Source organism: Scomber scombrus, chromosome 21 (assembly GCF_963691925.1).
Source record: "Scomber scombrus chromosome 21, fScoSco1.1, whole genome shotgun sequence".
Classification (NCBI taxonomy): domain Eukaryota; kingdom Metazoa; phylum Chordata; class Actinopteri; order Scombriformes; family Scombridae; genus Scomber; species Scomber scombrus.
Window position 1 is genome coordinate 1,688,677 of NC_084990.1, and position 25,370 is coordinate 1,714,046.

Below are 25,370 nucleotides of genomic sequence, written 5' to 3' on the forward strand. Positions count from 1 at the left end.
CTGCAGATTGGTGGTGCATGAACGCACGCACGCACGCACGCACGCACGCACACACACACACACACACACACACACAGAGCAAGACATTCCAATTAAAACCACTATCAGACAAATTGATTGGAGCTGCTATGTTACTGCACTCAGCTGTGAACAGGGATCCTACACAGAGATGTGGCACCATCTTCAACCACAAAAAGCTCACAGTATCTATCAGCCACAGATGACTTCTGAGAGGAAAACATCAACTCTGTCCACATAACAAACATCTTACAGAAAAACTGCAAAGCCTTCACTGTGTTTGAACTGTTTAGTTGACTAGTACACTGGAAGACAGCTCTACACCAGCACTGTGTGTATCTGTATAGACACACATGTTTATCAGTGATGAGAAGTGGTTCCATCACAGCACCATTCTGCTGCATCATTCTAAACAGCCAAATAAAAGCACCTTCACACTAACTGAACTAGAAAATGATGAAGTCCCTTTTGGTCAAAACTGCTTAGAAACAGCACTGTATGAGACACAGTTCACACACACAATAAGACAACACACTCAACTGTTGTTCCGCCACCTCTTTTAAAACATGTTTAACGTTTTAATATCAATAAATGTTACATTTTAGTCCAGGCTCTCGTCCTCATAGTGATACTTGTTGACTGTGTGAATGAAGCTGTACACAGGTAGTAACAGCCAAAAGCCACACACACACACACACACACACACACACACACACACACACACACACACACACACACACACACACACACACACCTTTTCTTACACATAACACATGCATACACAGTTGAAAGAAGGATCATAATATAAACACTACAATTATACAATAAATAGTTTAAATAAACTAATAGACTAAACAGTTAAAATAGATAAATAAAAGGATAGAATATAATAAAACCTATAAATAAAATGGAGTCAAAAGCCAGGCTAAAGCCAGGTTTTACTCATCAGCGACAGCAGGCACTGCCCTCATAGTTTCTGGGCCCTCAGCAACTACTAAATCTAGAGCAGGGTCCAGGACCTGTTGCTGAGGAACTAAATTTAGACTCTTGTTCCTTTGGCAGAGACACAGGGAAGGTTCCTTAGTGCTTAAAGTGGTTCCTGGGTTCCTAAAAGAGCTTCTGGAGAGGTTTCTGCGGTGGAAACGGGCTACTTGAGGCCAAATGGTCAGTGTCCAAACTGGAGTTGGAGTTTGTTTGACTTTGGTACGATGTCATGCTTTTCTTGATTTTTGTCCTCAACACGTCAAAGAAGAGCAAAGAAGCTTTCAGACACGTGATAGCTGAGCTGGTTAACACTGTGAGACTAAACACTTCCTCATCTGTACAGCTACAGTCATAGAGACCATGATAGAGCTGACCACCGACGTCTAAGACCACAAAGACAAATAAATGAAACAACTCAGACTGAAGATGAGTAACGATGCATTTAAATGAAGACAGAGTGTCAGTGCTGTGGGCAGCTGGGTCATCCTGCTGACCCTCTCTACAGCTGTGTCATGTGTAGAAATGGAAAACAAAGGTCTTACCAGGGCAGGCCACTGTATGTGTTTGGCCTTGTTTCCCTGCAGCAGGCCTCCTGCTCCTCCACCTGCTCCTGCTCCACCTCCTCCTGCTCCCTCCTTCCTCTTGGCCCAGACCAGCTGGTGCTCCAGCAGAAACAGCTGGAAATCCTCATAGACCTTCACCCACTCTCGGTTCTCCCACTCCTGGTCGTCAAACTCCACGTATACCTGCACACGAGAGAGAGAGAGAGAGAGAGAGAGAGAGAGGAGACGGTTTCAGTGACCACGTCTATGAGAGCAGTGCAAAGCTGTTACATTTTCTACAGAGCACAGTGACACACCCTTTAACATCAGGACACACATTAAACCATTAAACACCTGGTTCCTTACACATAATAACAGTAATTAGAAGAAAAAAGAAGGAGGAGAAAAAAATGATGATGATGAAGGTGAACATGCTGCAGCAAAAAAAGTAGAAGAAGGTGAAGAAGGGGGAAAAAAGAGGGTGAATGGAAAGATTGAAAGTCTTTCCAGTATCTCTTAAAAAATTCTATCATTATTTATCTTCATTCAAACATGATTTATCAGAAACAGAACGTGGCCTACAGAGGAGAGAGAAATGACTTTCGGAGGGTAAAAAGGTCAAATGTGAAAAAAGGGAACAAGAAGAAGGTGAAGAGGAAGAAGAATGAAAGAGAGAAAAGACACTGTGAGGGAGGAGAGAGGAGAGGAGGAAGAAGAAAGAGAAAGAGTCGGATAAGAATAGAGGAAAAGACAAATGGGAAAGAACAAGAGGAAGAGGAGTGAGAGGAAAAAAGAAGGAAAGATAAGAAGAATAGGAAGGAATAAGAAGAAAACAATAAGAGGAAGAGAGAGAAAGGAGAACAAGGAATGAGGAAGAGAGGAAGTAAAACAGAGTAGTAGTGGTTATAAAACATCATGTTGTTATTACTTTGTAGGGCTAGATGATAAAACGGTCTGCAGACAGCACTGCAATACAATCTATGTTGATAACACTGATAACTTGATATGGATACATGTAACAGCCTATCACACACCACAAATACATGTGACATCATCAGTCTGCAGGTTCTGGCCTGCACATCATATAGCCAATCAATGTTGGGCTATATGAACTAAAAGTATAACTATATACTGTATATATAATGATGTAATATAATGACTGGAGTACAATTTTGCACTTTCTACTCAGATTTCTGTGTGTGTGTGTGTGTGTGTGTGTGTGTGTGTGTGTGTGTGTGTGTGTGTGTGTGTGTGTGTGTGTGTGTGTGTGTGTGTGTGTGTGTGTGTGTGTCAGGTGTTTGCTGCTATGCCACACACATTTGATATGACAGTAATAACAGCTTGGACTTTTATTTATATTATTTGAACAAGTTAAAGGACACACTAACTGGTATTGTTTTGTTAAGGCAGATAAAAGCTGTTTGCCCAGTTAAATATTTACATTTAGATGTTACTCGATATATTATTTTACCACATGAAATATATATAAACCAAACCGTGTTTGCTCAGTTAAATGTTGACATTATATTATTCTGTTTTTTTTTTATGTTAATCAAGTCAAGTCAAAGCTCCAGCAACTTATTAATAGACCAAAGTGTTTCAGTTTGCAGCCTTTATCAGGATCATCATACAACACATGACATGCACTATGTAAAGAGGGGAGATAACACACAGGAGGAAATAAAATAAAATAACAATTATGTGCATCCAGCCACGTGTCAGCCAATGGGGTATCTACGTAGATGGGTTGGGTATATTGTCATGTGACTTCATGTTTTCTATATTAATCAAATAGATTGTAAAGTTTAATTAATGAGCCTTCTGGTTTCTTCAGCATTATGTAATTGTGTGTATATTGTGATAAATATTAATATTGATCAACATGGAAAATGTTTTTTGCCATCTTGCTTGTTTTAACATGCAACTCAAATAAAAATAGCATTAAAGTAGCTTTTACATTTATTACAGTGTTTAATGCAGTATTAGAATATAAACTGCTTCCATGCAAATCTAATTTGACATTTAATCAACACTTATTGTATTTTATTGTGATATGGACGCCCCATCAGCTGAGTCCTTAATAAAGTCTGAATTGGTTTGAATAGAATGCGGATTATACATCAAAATGTACCCATTTACTGAAGCATAAATCTGATGCAGATGACATATAATCTCACATGTTCTCCCACTAACACACACCTCAGTATCTGCACGTTAATACACACACACACACACACACACACACACACACACACACACACACATAATCCAGTGAGTGTTGCGAGTGCTTCTGTATGACAGCATCCTCACTGCCTGTTCTCTCATTCCTCCATCTATATAAACTGCCCCCACCCCCACTCTTACCTCCATAAGCAGAGGGGGGGGGAGGAAGGATCAACGAGTGCATCTCTCCTCATTCCCCCTCCCCCCTCTCTCCCTCTCCCATAATGCACTACTGCAGTCAACTGAGTGATCACTCCCAGCCAGCAGACAGCGAGGGCAGCTACGTCACTGTCCTCCTTTGTTTACTGTTGCTGCAGCCTCTCCCTCTGTTTATTGCCACCTCCATCTATCCTCCATCTTTCTGTCAGCCTCCACATAGCGCTCTCCACATCTCCACCTCCGCTCATTATTGCTGCAGCGCTGCATTCTGTTTGCATCAGTCGCAGTCATTCCAGGACACTGCTCATCTGATCTAATCCATCACTCTCACATGCTACACCGTCCCTCTATCAATCCCTCCATCTCTCGTTCGCTCCACACAGCAAAGGTTAACCTCCGTCCGTCTCCATTTCACTTCAGAGGACTGTAATTAACATCTGTCATTAATTCATTTTAATTAACAGCTTGTTCTGTCACTGTGAAGCCATTTCAGTAACTATCAGAAACATGAATTAACAGGTGATTTGTACTTAGAAACATTTTTTGGTGTTTCTAGAGTTTGACACAAAGCAGGGCTATTCAATTAAACTTGACTGAGGTCCAACTAGTGAAAATGTCCTCAAGTGAAGGTCCAGAACATCATAATGTCTGTGTTATTTTCAGTAGCTTGAAGTAGCATTGTAGTTCATCAGCATCTGTGTCTAGTGGCTAGATTGTAGACTGTCACATAAATACAGTACAATTCTAGAATACAACATTCACTGCTCTCCGCTTATTATTGACCTCTGCACTAAACAATACAGATTTAAAAAGCAGCAAACTGTTTCACAAATGTCACAGTTTTTATCCCTTTAAACACATTCCAACAGTTAGAGACAGTCTCTTGGTTTGTACTGTGCTGAGAAAGAGAGAAAGAGAGAGGGAGAAATGCAAATTGAGCTCCTGATTGTGCAGCACAGAACCTCTCCTCTCCTCTAAGTCAAAGACAAACTATAAACTGAGTCTTTAACAGTGTTTGCATTGGAATCGTTATTTTTAGAATCTAATTTTCACTTCCACTCATTGAGGAATACGGTTGTCACCCGTCTTCCTAATAACAACCACCTAGTATACACAGAAAGTGTTGCAGCAGCATTCTTCACGTGTCTGTCTCACATACTTGTGATGGAGCAGATATGTTTCTATTGGAATGAACACAGCTGTCTGCACAGGCTGCAGAATGGCTTGTGTTTCACTCAACTGCAACCTGAAGCGTATAGTGTCACACTTCACACATGTCTGTTTTCTTCTTCTTCAAATGTACAACATGCAGTGACTGTGTGTTGGGGGGTCCGAGTGCTGCAAGAAACTCAGTGACCTACAGTGAATAGTGAGCCTGAATGCATCGTAGACAAAGGACTGACACCGCTGCTTTCACTGGCTGCTCAGAGTCCCAAAATAAAGAACTTGATCTGCTTGTTCTAAAGTCTGAAGACCAAAAAAAAACATCCAGCTGGAATGTTTACTTCCTGTTTTCAACATCTGTCATCACTACAAGAAAGCAGCACCTCATTTAGATCAAAGTCATGAGTCAACAGAGACACCAGCTGATCTGTAACACCAGCAGCTTCACACACACACACACACACACACACACACACACACACACACACACACACACACACACACACACACACACACACACACACATACAGGCATATCTTCACATTATAGCCAGCCTGTATGTCAACTCAGGTCGTTAAAACTCAACCTAATAGTAAGTGTTGTGTGTTGGCCCGGGGCCAGTAGCAGGGCATGCAGGGACAGTGAATTATAGGGCTGTTCTCAGTGAGCCAGATCTCAAACACAAATATAGTACATAGACAGGTCCTTACACCCCTCCTCTCAACATTCAATTCTTAATAGATGAATGAATTTCTCTCGGTTCATGTGAAAGTTGATGAATGATAGTATTACATTATTACAATCACTTCACTTTTTATCACTTCAGGTTGAGGCTTGCTATGGTCAACCAGTACAGCATGGATCATTTCTTTAACCCTTACCATACTGTTCAGGGTCTATTTTCACCCATTTTGTGAGCTGAGAGAAGTAAAAAGATGCCTTAAAAACTTTTCTTGTAGTTATTGAAGATGAATCACCAGTTTATTAATGACTGATGAGGTATTCATGAATGATTTGAGGTTCTTAAGTTATGTATAGAGAACCTCATCTTATTTTCTTTGAAAAATATCAGGTCTACATAAATAAAGACTGTGTTTGATGAAGTGTGTTTTCTACCCATACTAAGGACAGTGTAAAGCTTTATTTGGTATCTCATGTTCATTATCTGTGGTCGACTATACCAGAAACTTGACCTGACTTAAATCTGATTTAAGCTAAATGAACACAGATGAGGAACATATAATTCAATTTGAATGCATCAGTGTGTTCAGGTACATACACATATCTCATTTAGATAACAATGACCCAAAGAAAACTGTTTACATTACACTTGCACTTTACCTGTGTAGCATGCTCATAATAAACACTTGGAATTGGTTGGACTGTGAACACCTGGTTTGATGCACAGCAGACACTCCAAATGTACAGAGTCAATGTGGCACCTGATCAAGTGTAATTATAATGAATACAATCCACATCACTATTATCATCATCATCATCATCATCGTCAGGTGAATTGTGTTGCTCTGTACAATCTGATGAAATCTGCCTCTCTGACAGGGAGAGTAAGATACAAGATTCCTCTTAAACCTGTTATGTCAACTGCTTACTGTGTGTGTGTGTGTGTGTGTGTGTGTGTGTGTGTGTGTGTGTGTGTGTGTGTGTGTGTGTGTGTGTGTGTGTGTCAGTGTCTTTGTTTCTGCTGCTGGCTTTAGTCTCATTTATTAATCTGCATATAAATGGGTTAGGTTCATACACACAAGGGATGCAATGAGTAAAAAAAAAACCAAAACACAACTATAGATTCCATCCTGCCATCAGCGTGCACTGATTACTATCAGCAAGCATATTCATTATCCTCTCAATACCAGAGCAGGGATGCTACTGTAGTCTGTCCATGAACACACACACACACACACACACACACACACACACACACACACACACAGAAAGAAAAAGAAAAGCACACAGGAAACCGAGTATTCAGTCAAGAAAAATATACACATGATAGGAATGGGGAATCTAAGTGTCTGGTGAGTCTGTTGCTATAGTAACCAGAGGCAGCGGTGAGCATTGGCCACACACATGCGCACGCACACACGCACGCCAGCAGCCACAGTGAGCAGAAAATAAAAGACAGAGAGAACAAAGAGGAATGGATGTCATATGTACACCAGTGTGCAGCATCTGACATAATCAATAGGCGATCTTCCCATCACTGCAGGCTGTGTGTCACTCTGTTCTTATGGCCTGGTGATAGTACCAACTCATTGACCTAAACACAAGAATGAAGCTGACCACACACTCAGATCATCCAGTACAAGCCTGCTCCACCATGTGCAGGTGATATGTGTGTGTGTCTCAGTGATTCACAAGCTCAGAGGTTAATAGGGGGCCCTGGGGAAGCCAAAAATCTCTATCAGTGCCCCTGATGATGCTGAGACGCCTTATCGTTCAGCAGTGTATCAGCAGCATTACAACCATTATGGCGACTGTTTAAGACGGCTTTGAACATTTGACATTTAAACAGCAAAATGGTGACTAAAGCCAGCATTGAAAACACACAGAGGACGCTCTGAGCCCGCGTGCTCACACAGTGCTCATTATCTGCTCCCATCATTTGTGATTATAGCCTAAGATTCAGTCATGTTTAACTGCAGCTTGACATTTACATTTAGAGATGTCATGTGTGGTGTGTGGTGTGTAGTGTGTAGTGTGTTGCTGGGAGTTTGAGTCCCACTGTGGAGTCAGTGTGAGTCCAGCCTTTGAAATGCAGCTGAGCGCCCCTCTCAGGTTTAAAGGCCTGGAGTGTGCAGTGAAGAACAACAGCTGACACCAGTCCAGACAGAGAAGAATAAGTGGACATGAGCCAGGAAGTGAAGTGGCTGTACATACTCATTGACAGCTGTGTACAATGACCATGTGTGTGTATGTGTGTGTCTAGATTTTATATAAAAATATATATATAAGTATATGTGGTTGTATGTGTGGAAGTGCGGAAGTGCAGTGGTGTATAATCTGCCCATCACTAACAGCTGCAGAGCGGCTTTCTGGCTGGCTGCACTGGAGGCTGATGGCAGCCAATGAGCACGAAGCATGAAAGCCAACGACCAATGCGGAGAGAGCAGCGGAATCTGCCTTTTAAATAGAGCGCCAGAGAACACAGGAACAACACATACCAACACAGAATATAGATCTAACACAGCACAGGCTTCACTGAGAGGACTGGAATAAAGGAAGACTGCATCCATATGAAGACCAGGACCCAGAGTGTATGTGTACTACTATATGTGTGGATTTGTAGCCCACCGGTGTGTGTGTTATTTTTATGTCTAGTATGCACAGCTGAGGAAAAAAAGAGAAAAGCGTGTGTGTGTGTGTGTTTTTAAACATGTATCTTTCTTATTTTAATGGAAATGAGCCAGATGTGAAGATTCCATCAGTGCATCAGTGCAGACGTTCACTCATTCTGCACTGCAGTGGAGATGTGGAGGTTTTTTTGGTGCCTTAATAAGGTTTTCAAGCAGCTACATGATTCTCTCTCTCTGTCACACACACACACACACACAAACACACACACACACACACACACACACACACACACACACACAAACACACACACAAACACACACACACACACATACACACACACACACACACAGAGTAAGCTCTATCCTGCCCTCCAAAAAACTCTAATCTGATTTATTGAGCTTGACTGCACAGGAAACATGTAGGCTAGCCAGGCTAAAAAGAGTCCTTTATCCCCCTCACCCAAATCCACAGACCCCCCCCCCCACTTCCACCCCCACCCCCACTACCACGCACACACAAAACACGAAGTGTCCAAAGGGTGTGCACACATACGCAAAATTAAAATTGGTGGGGGTATTTGAATCCAAGCTTTCCCACCACTATTTTCTGCAACAGCTGTTTATAAGCACACCACCTAAAACATACAGTAATACTCAATCCACAGCCTCCACATAAACATACAGTAATACTCAATCCACAGCCTCCACATAAACATACAGTAATACTCAATCCACAGCCTCCACATAAACATACAGTAATACTCAATCCACAGCCTCCACATAAACATACAGTAATACTCAATCCACAGCCTCCACATAAACATACAGTAATACTCAAACTACAGCCTCCACATAAACATACAGTAATACTCAATCCACAGCCTCCACATAAACATACAGTAATACTCAATCCACAGCCTCCATCATAAACATACAGTAATACTCAATCTACAGCCGCCACATAAACATACAGTAATACTCAATCTACAGCCTCCATCATAAACATACAGTAATACTCAATCCACAGCCTCCACATAAACATACAGTAATACTCAATCTACAGCCTCCATCATAAACATACAGTAATACTCAATCTACAGCCTCCACCATAAACATACAGTAATACTCAATCTACAGCCTCCATCATAAACATACAGTAATACTCAATCCACAGCCTCCACATAAACATACAGTAATACTCAATCTACAGCCTCCATCATAAACATACAGTAATACTCAATTTACAGCCTCCACCATAAACATACAGTAATACTCATACTACAGCCTCCATCATAAACATACAGTAATACTCAATCTACAGCCTCCATCATAAACATACAGTAATACTCAATCTACAGCCTCCACCATAAACATACAGTAATACTCATACTACAGCCTCCATCATAAACATACAGTAATACTCAATCTACAGCCTCCATCATAAACATACAGTAACACTCATACTACAGCCTCCACCCAAGCCTACATAAAGTGCTGCAGTGCATTAAAGTGTTCATACAGGGTCATATGGCAGTAGCAGTATACAGTACAGTGTGTCACTGTTGTGTCACTGACTGATGGGCAGAGGTGGAGGAGGATGACATGCAACAAAAGACGTGCATGTGGGATGTTGTGCTTACATGATAATCGTCTTGTTTTATGCACATCATGTAGCGTGGAAGATGTCAGGGAAGGTCTATGTAAAAGGAAGCCAGTGGTTGCATCATGGGAAATGTAGGAATCAGTGTTTTTAGAGATTGACCCCTACGAGGGAACATAAGTGAAGATATTTCAGCCTCTGCTGGTTACGTTGGCTGCTGTGAGTCCTCCAACTTAATATAATGTAAATCAGTGGAGTGGCCCTCAGCTGCATCAAGCTGCATGTATATTACAACAGCCTGCAGCAAACACTGATGTACATGTTCCTGCAGCTTGTAACAAGACTGACAGGATGTTGGAGAATGCAAGCACTAAAAAAACAATCTTATATTCATTTGAAGCAAACAAGAAATGTGAACAACATGCTTTATATTCCAGTGGATTCTTCTCACACCGCAAACTGCATCAACTGGAAGGTAAATGTCAGCTGCTGGTTTGTTGGTTTATTTTAATCAACAGGTCCTTTAACACTGCCAGAGTCCCCGAGTGGCATATGAGCTCTGCTACAATACTAGAAAAACAGAGGCAGCAGAATGCTTTCATTTAGAAACAAGAGAGGGTGAGAAACGACGGGAGAAAAACGAAACAACGGCAGAGATAAAGACGGAAGCCGAGCCTGGAAAAGACAAATCGTCAAGAGGCAGACAATGACAGAAAAAAAGGAAAAGCTGACACGATATGTAAGAGCAGGGAGAGAATGGGACACGATAATAAGGAAGGTGGATGAGGACTACTAAACAAATAACTAATTATGTAACAAATGGAAAAGAGAGAAAGGAAAGAATGGCAAACTGGATGAAAAGAGAGGTGTGAAAACGTTAAGTAAAGGCAACAATGGAACAATAAAATATGAGGAATTAACAAAGAGAGATGAAATGAGGTAAGAAATGGATTCAAAGGCACGTGGGAGGAGACAGACAAAGAGAGGTTAGATGAAAATGATGAGGAGGAAAGCATCAGCGGTGACAGACAGCAGAAAACCAAGCATGAAGGAGGAGGAATCAAGGAGGGAAATGAAAGAGACGAGAAGATGGTAGAAAAAAAGAGGGGAGAGATGTGAGGAATGTGATGTCAAGAACAAAGAAAGGAAGCGCTGAAGATGACAATAGGGAGGAGAGCATCATCTGTACCCCACTGATGTCAGATACAACTGAGGGCAGAAAAAAAGGATTGGAGGCGAGGAAAGGAAAGGAAAGGAAAAAGAGGGCAGAAAGAGAAAAAAAGGAGGATGGATGAGATGAATAAAAAAAAGGAGTACAGTGGAGCTGCCTGGAAACCACAATGGCAACCAGGTTGACAACGCCGTAACCAAGGCGCCCCTTTCCCTGACAACGGACCAAATGATGCTGCTGCTTTCTACTGCTACAGAATATCAATCAGAGAGAGAGAGAGAGAGAGAGAGAGAGAGAGACTTTGATAGAGAGATGGTCCCCCAGACATACATAAATATATGAAGCAGCTTTTGAGTCGCTGGGCTGCTGGCTGGCAGGGAAAATAGAGAAAAAGAGAGAGAGAAGAAAAATCTCATCATGCAGGGACAGAGTGAGCGGAGAAGCTGAAATCTCATCATGCAAAAAAAAAAGAAGAAATTCAAGTAGAGCTTCTGTGAAAAGACACGTTTGATGTTCCCTCCTAATACAAAACACTGAGAATCAGAGCCAGTTAGAGTGTGTGAGTGTGTGTGTGAGTTTGTGTCTGCAAGGTTCCATTACGACTGAAATTGCTAGAAAGGAGTATGGCAGGGCAATTGTTCAGTGAGGAGACGTGAAGCAAAAGAGGGAGGTGGAGGGGAAGAGAGAAGGGGGGGAGGGATGAAGAGGTGAAGGAGAGATGGAAGGCATTGTGCATGATGATAAGACTGAAGGGGAATGAGCCAGTGTAGCTGCTGCTGCATCCAGGCCAACAGGTCACACACACACACACACACACACACACACACACCACTATCGCATTCTAAGACACACACTTGTTTAAATGTGATTAGTCAGTGCTACCTGGTCTTCAAACTAAAACCAACATCCAGCCAACAAACCTCACCATCCTATTAACTACTATATATATCACAGTGTCTCTGCTTCTTCATACTTAAAGGACACATTGACCATTATTTAAATCTGTCAGAAGCCCAAATAAACACTGAAATCTGTTCTTCTTGCTGTAATCATGCCTCCTGTTCATACTGATCATTAGAAGATCCCTTCATTATAAACTCAATTCAAAAGTTGATCAGAAGCTAAGAGAGCAGTGATAGAGAGAATGAGAGAAATAAAACATTCATTTGTGGTTGTTTCACAGCTGTTACATCCCAAAGCACAAATACATAACTATCTAACTAACACTTAGTAGGTGATTTACAGAGGAGACTGATACTCTTAGTTTCTTTTTGCTTAAACAAACAACAACAGGACATAGATCTCTGTCAGAGAAGGTAACACAGAATCACTTTACTGTACACACACCCATCATGCTTACGTCAGCCCCCCAAAGGCCCATTATGATCCAGGAAAAACCCTGGATATGACTAACTCACACTGCTGAAGACTCATAGAAGCTTCACTTCTACTTTGAAATGACTGTGTGGACACACTGTGGATTTAGTCCTCCATCACTTCCATTGAAAGCTCATATGAAGGAGATCTTTAAATAGTCAGTATGAACAGGAGGAATGATTACAGAGAATGGTGATGACACAGCAAAAAGGTCACACCCACAAAGCATGGGAAAAACATTTTACCAGTTCATAAATGTTCCAAACAAACTAAGGAACATATAAAATACTGTTAGATTTGGACATTTTTCAGTCTACATTGTCTCAAGTTCTCATTGTGTTTCTTTAAATAACTAAACTACAAATTAGTGGCACAAATTAGACCATGGTGGGCTGCCACACTCTATATAATTAATGCTATATGCAGTATTGTGCTTACATACATTTACATTTGAAGCAATCTAAACCTATGTATAATGTCAGCATCTGCCAGACTAGACCTGCAGCTGATGATCATTGTCAGTACTGAGTAGGGATGGGTGATATGGGCACAATCACATATCAATATTTTTTTGACCAAATACCTCAATATCGATATTTTGACAATATTGTAGGGATGACTATCGCTGCTATCTAAGACGATATCTATAAAATATCACCATATTGATATAATATTGATTTATTGCTCAGCCCTAGTATTGATAGATTTTTAGTGATTATTGCTTTGACTCATTTCTTTGTTTAGACTATAAAGTGAGCATCAAGTTCCCAAAGCACAAGATGACCTCTGGGTGTGGAAAATAGCAAAGTCATCACACTTTCCACATACATGTTAATTCCAATTCCATTATAGAAGTTTGCATTATCACATCATCTCGTGTGTTCTTTCACTGCTAACAAGACTCAGTCTATCAGTAATGTAAAACACTACAGTTAATGGGCTCAAGAGACCAGCAGCATCTCTGACTATTCACACTTGTCCACAGGCTACAGCTTTAGATCAAAGCACACACACACACACACACAAACACACACACACAAGGTAACACAAGGCAAATGAGGTCAGGAAAAGATTCAGTGTTTCAGTTAAGTCACCGAACTCATACAAAACAGGCTCAATGTGGTTTAACAAGCTGACAATAAAAGCAGGGTTTAAATGGTTTGGAACCAGGTTAAAGCTCCAGTACAACACAGACACACAGCGCACAAGAGTGGCTCTGTTGTGGACGGTCACTGGGATGGAAGTAATGTGAAGGAGAGAGATAGAATAAGAGCGCAGACGAGCTGAAGTAATAGCCGATGACAGCATGAAGAGACATCCCCTCTTCTACAAGGTCATCTCTCTCTCTCTCTCTCTCTCTCTCTCTCTCTCTCTCTCTCTCTCTCTCTCTGTCTCTCTCTCTCTCTCTCTCTCTTTCTCTGTCAAACCCACATGGGAACGAGAGCAGACAGAAGATAGCGAGAAACATAGGAAGTGTGGAGAGAGATTTGAGAAAGTGGAAATGTGGAAAAGAAAGAAAAAGTAGGGAAAAGAAGGAGAGAAAGAGAGGGAGGGGAGAAAAACTTGGCAGGCACAGAAAAAAAGATAAACAGAGAAAAAAAAGATGGGAGAGAGAGAGAGAGAGAGAGAGGCAAAGTAAATAGCCTTGAGCGGAGTGATGTGACCCACCTTCCCCTTCTTTATTCCTCTCATCTCCTCCATGCGAAGGATGTGTGGGCCCAGGAGAGAGGAGGGAGGGAGAGGTGAGAGGAAGAGAGGGAAGGAAAAGGCGCATCCAAAAATAGCCCTGTGTTGTTGTAGACTGCATTACTGGGAAAATACTGAGTACAACACTTCCCTCTGAAGCCCTCCATCCAGGCTAAAATCTGTTTTATCTTTAATTGTGTCTCCACATTTTTCTTACGCCATGCATCTCATTAACACTGAAATGTTGTCCAATGCTAATATGTTTACTTGGCTACTGCAGGAGATCAGACTCCACATATTTACTGCATCAAAGCACAAGCTGAATCAATCCATCCAATACACTAGTAAATACTGATAATAATGGATCAATAATAGTTTTACTGCACACAAAGATCAACAGCTGCTTTACAAATGCCATAAAGTTCAATACTGTGGAACCTAACATGCTACTGCTTCACCTTACCTTTACCCTATGCTACTGTAAAAAGTTTCACTGTATTTATATGTGCAATTTAATGTGGCTCTCAGCTCCAAGACCATACTGAATATAAATGTAGTTTCATTTATAAAAGAAAAAAACCTTCCTCAAACAGCAGGTCACTGTCATTTTCGGTATAAATAAAGTTAATACTCAGATGTCCTTGTTTTTGTCATCTCCCTTAGAAATAGTGACAAACCAAAAGGGAAAAATAAGTAAAGATAGATAAGTACCAAGGTTCTTATACATGTTGATTAGTTGACAATGAGAGAATGTATAGAATATCACCAGATTTAAAGGATTGGTGACTGCATTCTCAAACTTAAGAAGAAAAATGTCAATGACAACAGCTGGTCGAGAGACACTGATTACACTGACTTACAATCTCTTATTCATTCATTCACTACTCCCTACATAATACTAGTTCAGTCAGTAGTGAGCAGCAAATCAAGATTTCTGACACTAACTAATCATCATCATTTAGTGTCATCACCATCAGCTGTCATCAGAGTCATGTAACAGTAGTTTTCATGTCTTTAAAATGTGGAGTATTGCATTGTGGGAATGTTAGCGGAAGGTAGTGTACATGTCATGGACTTTTTATGTTCCATGGTGGAATATTTGTGAATAAGTGAATATAAGTGGATAAGTCATTTGATATATCAGTCTAAAGTGTTTTTGTGAAGCTGGGGTGACATTTAATTACTAAAAAGGGAGCTCCAGACAAAGAGTCTTTATCAAGTGTGCTATCAAATATGGAATACTTCTCATACAAACCCAAAAGAGACTAAGTGTTGAATATTCAGCAGAAGGAGAGGACACAAACTGAAAGAAAAACAAGGCATGCTTTTCTCTTTCTCTCTCCCTCTCTCTGACACTTTTTCTTCCTCTCCGCAGCTTCCTTCCTCCCTTCTCTCTCACTCCATCTCTCTTGATAATACAGCTCTAATAATAGCAGAGTTGCAACGAGACAATCGTTGGGTGGAATCTAGGCCAGCCGCTGCAGAGGCAGTATGGGAAAATCCCTCCTGTCTTCTCCACAGCCTGCATGCCTGCCTGTGGACTGTGCACGTGTGTGTGTGTGTGTGTGTGTGTGTGTGTGTGTGTGTGTGTGTGTGTGTGTGTGTGTGTGTGTGTGTGTGTGTGTGTGAGCATTCCATCCATCTTTTTTACATAACATCTACAGAGCTATTTCTCAGAGTAAGTACTGGTGGATGTTTTCCTTCATTGTGTGTGGATTTGGCACACTGACACAGCGTTCTCATTATAGTGGAAGGAGCACAGGAACAAGAGGACTGTGCTGCTAAATGAACACTGAATATCTAACATGCTTTTGTCCTGAACATTATGGCACAGGGTGTTCAATTGAGATATGCTTCCATGGAAGGTTTGTGTTTCTGCACGTGTGGAACATGAAGAGGAGCCTCTGATGTCTTTAGTGTGTGCCACTGAGCAGCAGCAGCACTGGACAAAGAGCTGAACCTAACTGGATATGTCTGTATATTTACATTTGTTAAATAAATACATCTGAAAGCATACTCAATCATAACTTTATTACACACACGTATAAAACTTTTGGATTCACAATCAGAAGTAGAAACAGGTTTATTGCCGAGAGGGTTGCACACAAATCAATTACGTGTTTTGTGTCCATGTGGTTTAGTCACATTTAAAGGGTTAAAATGTGAAAATAAACGTATGAATAACTTGAACACATTCTTTTTTTGTGGACCCAGCATCAAGTTTCTGCTTTTAATCCATTTTGAGAGAATATATTAGAGGATTATGGTAAAAATGTCTAAGTGGTGTAACCATAAAAAACTTTGTACCAAATAATTCAACTTGCTTAAAAACAGTAAATTGTCAATAAAACAGCATATCAACTAGTTTGGCATGATCTTACATTATAACTTTTATATTAAATAAAGGTAATGGATTACAATTGTTCTAAATATTACATTTACTCTGGGGAATCGTGTCAATCAGGAACCATTTACATTTTTTTATTTTTTTAATGAAGTAATTATTAGTATAAGTCCACTTAAATACACTGTAGGTGATCACATATTTATCATTCTTTTGTGGTTACACCATTCAACATTTTCAGGAGTATTGAGTCTTACTTTTGTTTGTTTTTTATTAAATGGTGCAAATGTCATTTCAAATGATATAAAACCAACAAAAATACTAAATGTACATTTTAACAAACCTGATGCTGCTTTTAAAAGTAGTTTTAAAATCTTTTTGGATTGCTCATCTTACCAACCCTAATTCGTTACTGATCCAAACACAAGGAGTTTGCCTTGTTGTGTAAACAGTGTATGCAGTGTATGAGTTATAATAATGTAATGCAGTATGTTAGATGTATTGAGTGAAATAATGTAAGATAATAAGATGTTTGTATTTACTGATGTATGAGACTGTTGACTATATCATTGTTGGTACACAGTATGCAGCTCTGACAAGAAGCCTCTGCTGACCTGACATTTAATTCACATTTGATATTTTAAGTGAATTTCAGCAGATGTTGACCTTTTTGTACAGTGGCATGTCTGGAAACGTCCGGATGTGACATCTAAATGTGGTGATGCTGTGTGTGAGTCAGGGGACATCTATCATAGACTTTATATAAAGGTCAAGAGCTGCATTTGACAATACAGTAGTAGAAGAGCACTGATGTAGAGAGGCACACACCGTGGTATGTGTATACTGTAACTCATTCACAATAACTGACAATGAGATTGTATCTTCTACTCATGTGAATTTATTCTTTGGTGTTTGTGTGTGTGTGTGTGTGTGTTACATAATGACACGTCTAGAGGCCGAACTCCAGCTGTTATCAGCTGATGGTGAAACACTACACAGTGTGACAAGAACGTTATAGTAGAGTAACAGTAAAGCTGACAGAGCTGTTCTATAGAAACACACACTATGATATACTGGTGATATATTAGGATTATATACAGTGTTCCTTTACCACATGTACTTACTCTGTACAAAGACACAAAACAGATGATCAGCATTACCAGACTTCACCGTGGGATGATGGATCACCCTTCAAATTTGGTAACTATCTAATCAAACAGAAATCAAACAGCTCAGCAGTCTGCTGATGACCCACCGTAGTCACATGATAATTCAAGGGCTCAGAAAACACTTTTACCTCTTCAGGCTGCTAAAACTGCTTCAGTATGAAACTATCTAAGAGGGAAAGTTCCTCTTCACAGGGGTCACAAGGGGACAGTCATTTCTTGGAAATTGTCACACTCCAAAATGTTTGGGAACCACTGAGTTAGACTAACTGCAGCAGTGATCAACCTCAAAACTTCACACAAACACACACACACACACACACACACACACACACAGGCTCAGGTTACCATCACGTGAATACCCTGTGGTGTTGTGTCAGGCCAACATGTGAAACAGGGCTGGGTCCCACTAATGATTCATGTGACTACACTAAGACCATGTGTGTGTGTGTGTGTGTGTGTGTGTGTGTGTGTGTGTGTGTGTGTGTGTGTGTGTGTGTGTGTGTGTGTGGGTGTGGGTGTGTGTGTGTGTGTGTGTGTGTGTGTGTGTGTGTGTGTGTGTGTGTGTGTGTGTGTGTGTGCAAGAGAAGAGTGAAGGAGAAAGAAAAATGTCCGTGTGTGATTCTAAGAGAGAGAGAGAGAGAGAGAGAGAGAGAGAGAGAGAGAGAGAGAGAGAGAGAGAGAGAGAGCTCGAAAAACAGAGGGGAGGCCTCTAGGCAGCAATTTTCCACACACACACACACAGAACGAGCTCTGGGGTTGATGTAGTGAACAAAGAAGACCTCTATTTGAGCGAGCATGCAAAAGTAGGTCTGCACTGGGTTTGGAGAGCTACGAGAAAGAGTGTGTGTGGCGCGTGTGTGTTGCAGAAGACAAATGGTCTCTGACATCTCAGGCTTTTATAGAGGAACAGCCTGGTACGAGAGAGAGAGACACAGAGAGAGAGAGAGGGAGAGAGAGAGGGACAGATAGAGAGAGAGAGAGAGAGAGAGAGAGAGAGAGAGAGAGAGAGAGAGAGAGAGACAGAGAGAGAGAGAGAGAGAGGGGGGAGAGAGAGAGGGACAGAGAGAGAGAGAGTGAGAGAGAGAGAGCGCAATGGCAAAATTCTTCAGTCTGTTGTACTGGGCATGTTGTACCACTTGAGTCATCAGCTTTATGTCATTTCTGATGATCAGCTCTGAATAGTTTATGGAGAATGTGTTGTTTTCAGAGAGAGTGTGAAGAAGAATGTTAAGTGCTCTCATATCTCCAAAAAACTATGACCCAGCCGTCTGACCCCCTGTGACCATATGATAACTGTACAGCTGCATCTCCTCATCTATACTACCATGTGCCACTGCCATTCATTCAGTCTGCAGTGATTTCTAAAGGATTCATTTCCAGTGGACCATAACACAGATTATGTCTGGATGGTAAGTGGGTTATTGGTGACGCTTAGTACTAATTACAATATGACAGGCGTATAGGCACAAAGTTGGGCTGGTAGCAAGATCAGAAAACAGGCTGGCTGCAAAATGCCCAGACAAATGTAAAACTGCCCTTGGAATTTGGATCATGGTGCTGTCCTTGTAAAATAAACAGTTAAACAAAGACTTCATACATTTTGCAACACATGTCTGACAATTGTCTTAGATTTTGAATATTATAATATGGTGATATGGAATAAGTGTCTTCCCCTGTTTTAAAGGCTGCATTACAGTAAAAATGTCATTTTCTGATCTTAACAGACTGTTGTAGCTGTTCTATTATCAGCCTTTATCTACTTAGTTATCACCCAGCTCCACTTCCAGCTGAGTCACAATCAGTTTGAAATGAAGGTTCATTAGAAATGTGGATATTCTGCCCTGAGCCCAAAAAAAGCTACTAAAACTGTCCCAGCCATACACAACATGCCATACAATAAGCAATGTTATTTAACCCACTAAATGTTCTTGCATTATAAGTTGAGCTACTGTCATTAAATACTGCTCTGTCATGCAACACAGAGCTAAAGGATTTCCCATCATTTAAAAAGAACTGACCTGTAAAATTCCCCCGAAACAGTTCATTTCCTCCCCTGGCTGCTAAATCCAGCTGACGTTCTCTTTACATGGAGTTAGTTGAAGTGTGTGTCCTCTTAACATAACCTGACCCTAACTGAGAATACACATCAGAATATTCATGTGTTCAGTCAACAGCAGCTCAGACCTGTGTTGAGCTGTCACAGCCCTTAGCAGCAGCTGTCCTGTCAGCAGCTGACCTGGCTGACTCACAGCAGACATGGACTCAACACTAAAGCTGTTACACTCAGCTACATGAGCAGCATGCAGCAACATTCATTCATTTATCTGACCATAGATATATCGGCCCATGGTGACATATATCTGTGTCTCTAGTCACTGTGGATTGTTACTTTTTTCTTTTCTTTTCTTTTTTTTGGTGTAAAGGAAAATTAAATCATGTGAAAAAAAGGGTTGAATTTCCTCACACTATGAGCACAGAGTTGATAAAAGACACAAAAGGAGCATTTTCACACAGATACTATTGACAATGTGTGGATGTTCAGTCTGTGGTGCACTTTTATGAGAGAAGATGCTTCAGATGGAGACTCTCTTATAGTTGAACTAACTATACTATAATCAGTACTATATCAGACAGTGCAACACCACAGCTCCCAGTACCTCCCACTCCCACTATCGAAGCTTGTGAAGCGCAGTTTCAGGAGCGGGAACACACCCCAATTACACCCCTTCCGGCTCCTATAGAAACCAGCCTAACCCCTCTTCCCCCTCTTTCGCTCTCGTATTCGACTTTGTGGCCAAAGTGATACTGTCTCCTTTGATATGAGTACAGCCTATTTTGTAGTGGACTGATAGTAACACAGCAGATTATGATGGTGCATTTTTGAGTGAAAACCTGTTAATATCATGTTAACATGAACTCAATAAGCACAACTGCCAGGTCTCACTTCCTGTTTATTTCTTTGATTTGTCCTCCTGTTAGACTGATAACAACTTCCTGTAATAAAACGTATGATGATGCTATCTTATCAACATTTCTTCACCACTGTATCAAACATATAAAGATAGTCGTGATAATATTCAGATGTCCCACACATAGACAGGTCTGAGAGCTGTAGAATCTAAGATGGTCATAACAATTACTCTCTCCTGTAATTCCTCACTAACGTGTTCAGGTTGTGGAAGGTTTCCAGTGTTAACTGTCTGACTCCGCACGCACGCACGCACGCACGCACGCACGCACGCACGCACGCACGCACACTTCCAGCAGCCAGGAGAGCAGAACAACTTGTTTCCAGAGGCTGTTATTCTAGTGGTGTTAATTACCGTGAATGAACTGGCTCAGCACACACACACACACATATCCCCCCCCCCCCACACACACACACACACATATACACACCATCTTCAGTTTCATAGCACAAGACACACGACTGGAGGCACTTGGGAAAATTGAATTGTCTGTTACTAGCCTCTTTCATCCTCTTCCCTTTTCTCTTCCTCACCTCTATCTTTTCTCTGCCTCTCTCTCTCTTTCTCTGTCTGTGTGCACTGCTGCCACTGTGCAGAGGCAGTTTCTGTTCAGATACAGTAGTCTGTTATTACTGCTGTCACAGTGAGGAGCAGTGAGTGAGGAGCTATTGTGAACAGTAAGTAGTTTTCAGAGTGAAGCCATTAATGTCTGAACACTGTGAACAGATGAGTTGGAGTTTATGGTACAGCATCAATGCAACGACCATCAACTTTTATGTTTAAAGTTTCATACTTATAACCTATAATGATAGCTACTCACTGATGAAGACTAGTTGAAAGGAAAAAAAGCAAGAAAGGGGTGCTTTAGTTGACAGCTACTCACAAGGTCAACAATCAACCTTTCCTGTTCAGTTCAAAACGCTTTTTACTATTTGAGCTCCAAAACAGCACCAATGTCAACTCAAGGTCCACTTACTAGCTACCAGTTAAGATTTCAGTCCTGAAACTTCTAAGAAAAATGAAGAAAAAGGCGTTTAACAGCAACAGCTCCATGACAACTGATGGAAACGGTGGTAGAAAGCTCTTGAACTAGCTTCTAAGTATACTATAAGGGTTGTTTCCTGTTATGAAGTCGGTATGTGAGCGTTTTCCTTATTGTTCTACGCTGTCCTCTCCCTCACACTGCAGCAGAGTCATTCTGGATCTCACAAAGTCAGTTCCTTCCAACAGGAGTGGTTCATAGGCCTCCAAGCACCAAACAGTCCAAATCCTGCCAGAGACATGCAGCAACAAGCAGAGACACAAACACACACATCACACACACTCAACACAAACTCATGATTTCATGTAGAAAAATAATGTAAAGAATCTACCATCAGAATGTCTGTTATGTGTATCTAGTAGCTTCATGTTGGAATTAATTAAGACTAACACTGAGCACATATACAGAGCCATTTGTCTGCAAACTGCACCAACTGTGCATTTGCAGCACGTTAAGCCTGATTTGATCCACCACCATTTCAAGAGAAACAGTGTGTGTGAGTGGAGTGCGGAGAGGAGAGGCGGGCATGTTGAACAATGAGCGTGTGTAATGTGGAGCACATTCATGGTTTTGGATGTGCATGCAGAACAACATCTGGTTGAGTATTCAGAGCTGAAGCAGACACCACATCAGTATTCTCTCTGCTCCAGTCTCTCTCTAATCAATTATTTACATTGTTCTATGAGAGACAAGGTCATATTTCAACCAACACACACACACACACACACACACACCATTGTATTACACATTTACACTGTAATGGTACTAGTGATTAGCTTATACATTCGGTCTCTTGATGTATGCGAGAATAAACTTCCACTGCTGGTGATGCAAAGTCAGATAAACCTTTTTGTTTAATTATTTAATGAAAAACAGAAAATAGCTGATAATTCAACTACATCATTATAAAAGGGTGATGATTTCAATTCGTACTACTTTGGACACAATGTGCCTAAACTGATATTTATAGAATAATGCATATTCTGCCTATGACTGACTGTTCTTAACTTCTCAACAACAGCAAACCATTAACTCCTGAATGAATAATGAGTTCTAATTAGTTCCAATATGTGTGCCAAAGCTGAAGAAATCCCCTCCAGGTGTTCCTGAGATACAAACATCAGAGCAGAGCATCATGACAGAGCTTCATCTCACTACAGAAACCGTGAAACCGCTTTACTGCTTTTGCCGGCTGATAAATAGGTTAGTTTTGTGTGTGTGTGTGTGTGTGTGTGTGTGTGTGTGTGTGTGTGTGTGTGTGTGTGTGTGTGTGTGTGTGTGTGTGTGTGTGTGTGTGTGTGTGTGTGTGTGTGAGAGAGTGTGTGTTAGAGTGAACATGTTAGAGTGATAATGGTGGCACTCAGCCAGTTCAGACCCCCTGGGGAGAGAAGAGTCTAGCTGGGTGAATGAACCCTGTGACACTCTAAGACTATGTAATGTACCAGGGCTGCAACATATTAGAAATATATATATATATATATATATGTACATATATTGCCATATGAAAAAAATGGAAAAAACGGAAATTTCACCTGATATATGCAGTGTGATATTCATGTGCAGATACACAATTAATCATCATTTGTATCATGTTGCTACTTTAAAGTCTATCCTCCGCTAACAAAAAAACAACACTTCCCCTCCTGCTTCTACCACACTTGGTTCAGTCCTCCGGCCAGAAATCAGCTTGGACTCCACTTTCTGCTTTCGGTATACAGCTGTGACACTGGCATGGACAGGTGGACACATTTCTTAATAGACTTTACAAATGGACTTATGTGTCACGGCTGTATCATTTACATGTAATCTACCATTTCTAACAATGCTTAAGCTGCTTAGTGGAAGATAAACAGGGAAAACTCCCAAAGTCAAGCAAATCACTCTGTAAGATATGGCGTAACTGTTTCACTTTAACCATGCAGAGCGGGGACGAGGTGATGCTGATAACTGAAGACCTGCCTCTAACATCCAGGTGACACAGTCATCACGTTACTATGTGCTGCTCCTGATCAGTTTATCATACATAACAACAGGCAGTGTGGTTGTTTGATGAAGTGATGAAGTGCACTCCTTCATCAGAGCACATTGGGAACTGATCAAACTGTTTGTGTTTGTGTGTGTGTGTGTGTGTGTGTGTGTGTGTGTGTGTGTGTGTGTGTGTGTGTGTGTGTGTGTGTGTGTGTGTGTGTGTGTGTGTGTGTGTGTGTGTGTGTGTATCCAGGAACTCTTAAATCACACTAAATCATGTAATAACCTTCAGACTTTTATTGTAGATTAGTCATGGAAAATGAGAAGCTTGCGAAATGTCCTTTGTATGAAGCATGACGTGTTTGAGTTCCTTTGCCTATTTGACAATATAAAATGAAACTATATATAGTGCAGCCCAAAATGACACATTATATTTCTGTAATATTATATTTCACACGCCTTGCAACCAAGTAAAAAGCCTGATACCTGACCACTTCATGAGCATGTCAAATAAAAGGTAAAAAATATTCAAATCAGTGTAACAAAGCCATGGCTCTCACTCATCACATCCTGCATACTAAACACTGAACTCTTTCTCCTCTGAAGGAAAACATGTATTTATTACATCAGCCAGCATCTGATCCTTGTGACACCTCATACACAGCGTATACTAAATGCATGTGCACATCTCCCACACAACACAGTACTTTCTACAGTGATTCCACTCTCTTACATTTGAAATGGTGGATGAATTCTGCACATGATGATCCAAAAAGTGAGCCTTCCAAACCCAGACTGCTGAGCATGTTAGTGGATGCAGTTTACAGTTGAACTCACTTGGTAATAAATGTGTAAGAAGTTAAACTCCAGTTGGTCCTCAGTAACAGGTAGGACAGCACTCTGATTCAATGATTTATTCATACACAGAGACGTCTGAGTCTCTCCTCACTATACTAACTGCTCACAGTGCTGCAACCAAGACACAGTTTATTATAATGCAATGACTCAGCCAATGGAACAGCAGGCTGGATACATTGTTACATTTTCCAAACACACCGATTTGATTGTAGGAAAATGAAAGCAGTGTTGATGTTGATGGTGATGAGTTAGAAGCTTCAACAGTCTGCCAGTTGATTTTCATTAGCATGGAAGTAAATCAAAAGCAACTGTTGCCTTGGAGGCAAATACAATCTACAGCAAACACTACAGCATGGTGTGCAAGATGACCAGCAGTAAATCACTCATGTAATATGTACTTTTTTATTTAGTAAATGGACTTAAGATATGCAGAATCACTTGGCTGGTTCAAAGTACTGGTAAAGTAGTCTCATCAGCATAGTCAATCATTTCTATCCTGCCTGTCTACACACTGACAAGTATAAAGTAGTGTGTGTGTGTGTGTGTGTGTGTGTGTGTGTGTGTGTGTGTGGGGGGGGGGATGTGAACAAGAAGAGAATGTGTTACACGGCATGATTACATACAAAGTTGATGCAAAGAGGAGCGCTTCAGTAGCTGAGTGGTTAAAGCACATGCCACATAATGGCAAGGGACCTTTGCTGCAGGTCATTCCCCTCTTTCTGTCCCTGTTTCCTGTCAGGCTCTATGCTATGTACTGACAAATAAAGGCAAAAGAATATTATTTA

At 40.9% G+C, this 25,370-nt stretch overlaps 1 protein-coding gene across 1 annotated transcript in view; it reads right to left on the reverse strand.

The window, feature by feature from the left end:
* The window catches only part of jmjd1cb (jumonji domain containing 1Cb), a 130,363-nt gene that overhangs the window by 74,946 nt on the left and 30,047 nt on the right, over positions 1-25,370 (reverse strand). The window contains 1 exon segment of the mRNA XM_062443087.1: positions 1,545-1,748. Coding sequence (XP_062299071.1) covers positions 1,545-1,748 — 204 coding nt within the window.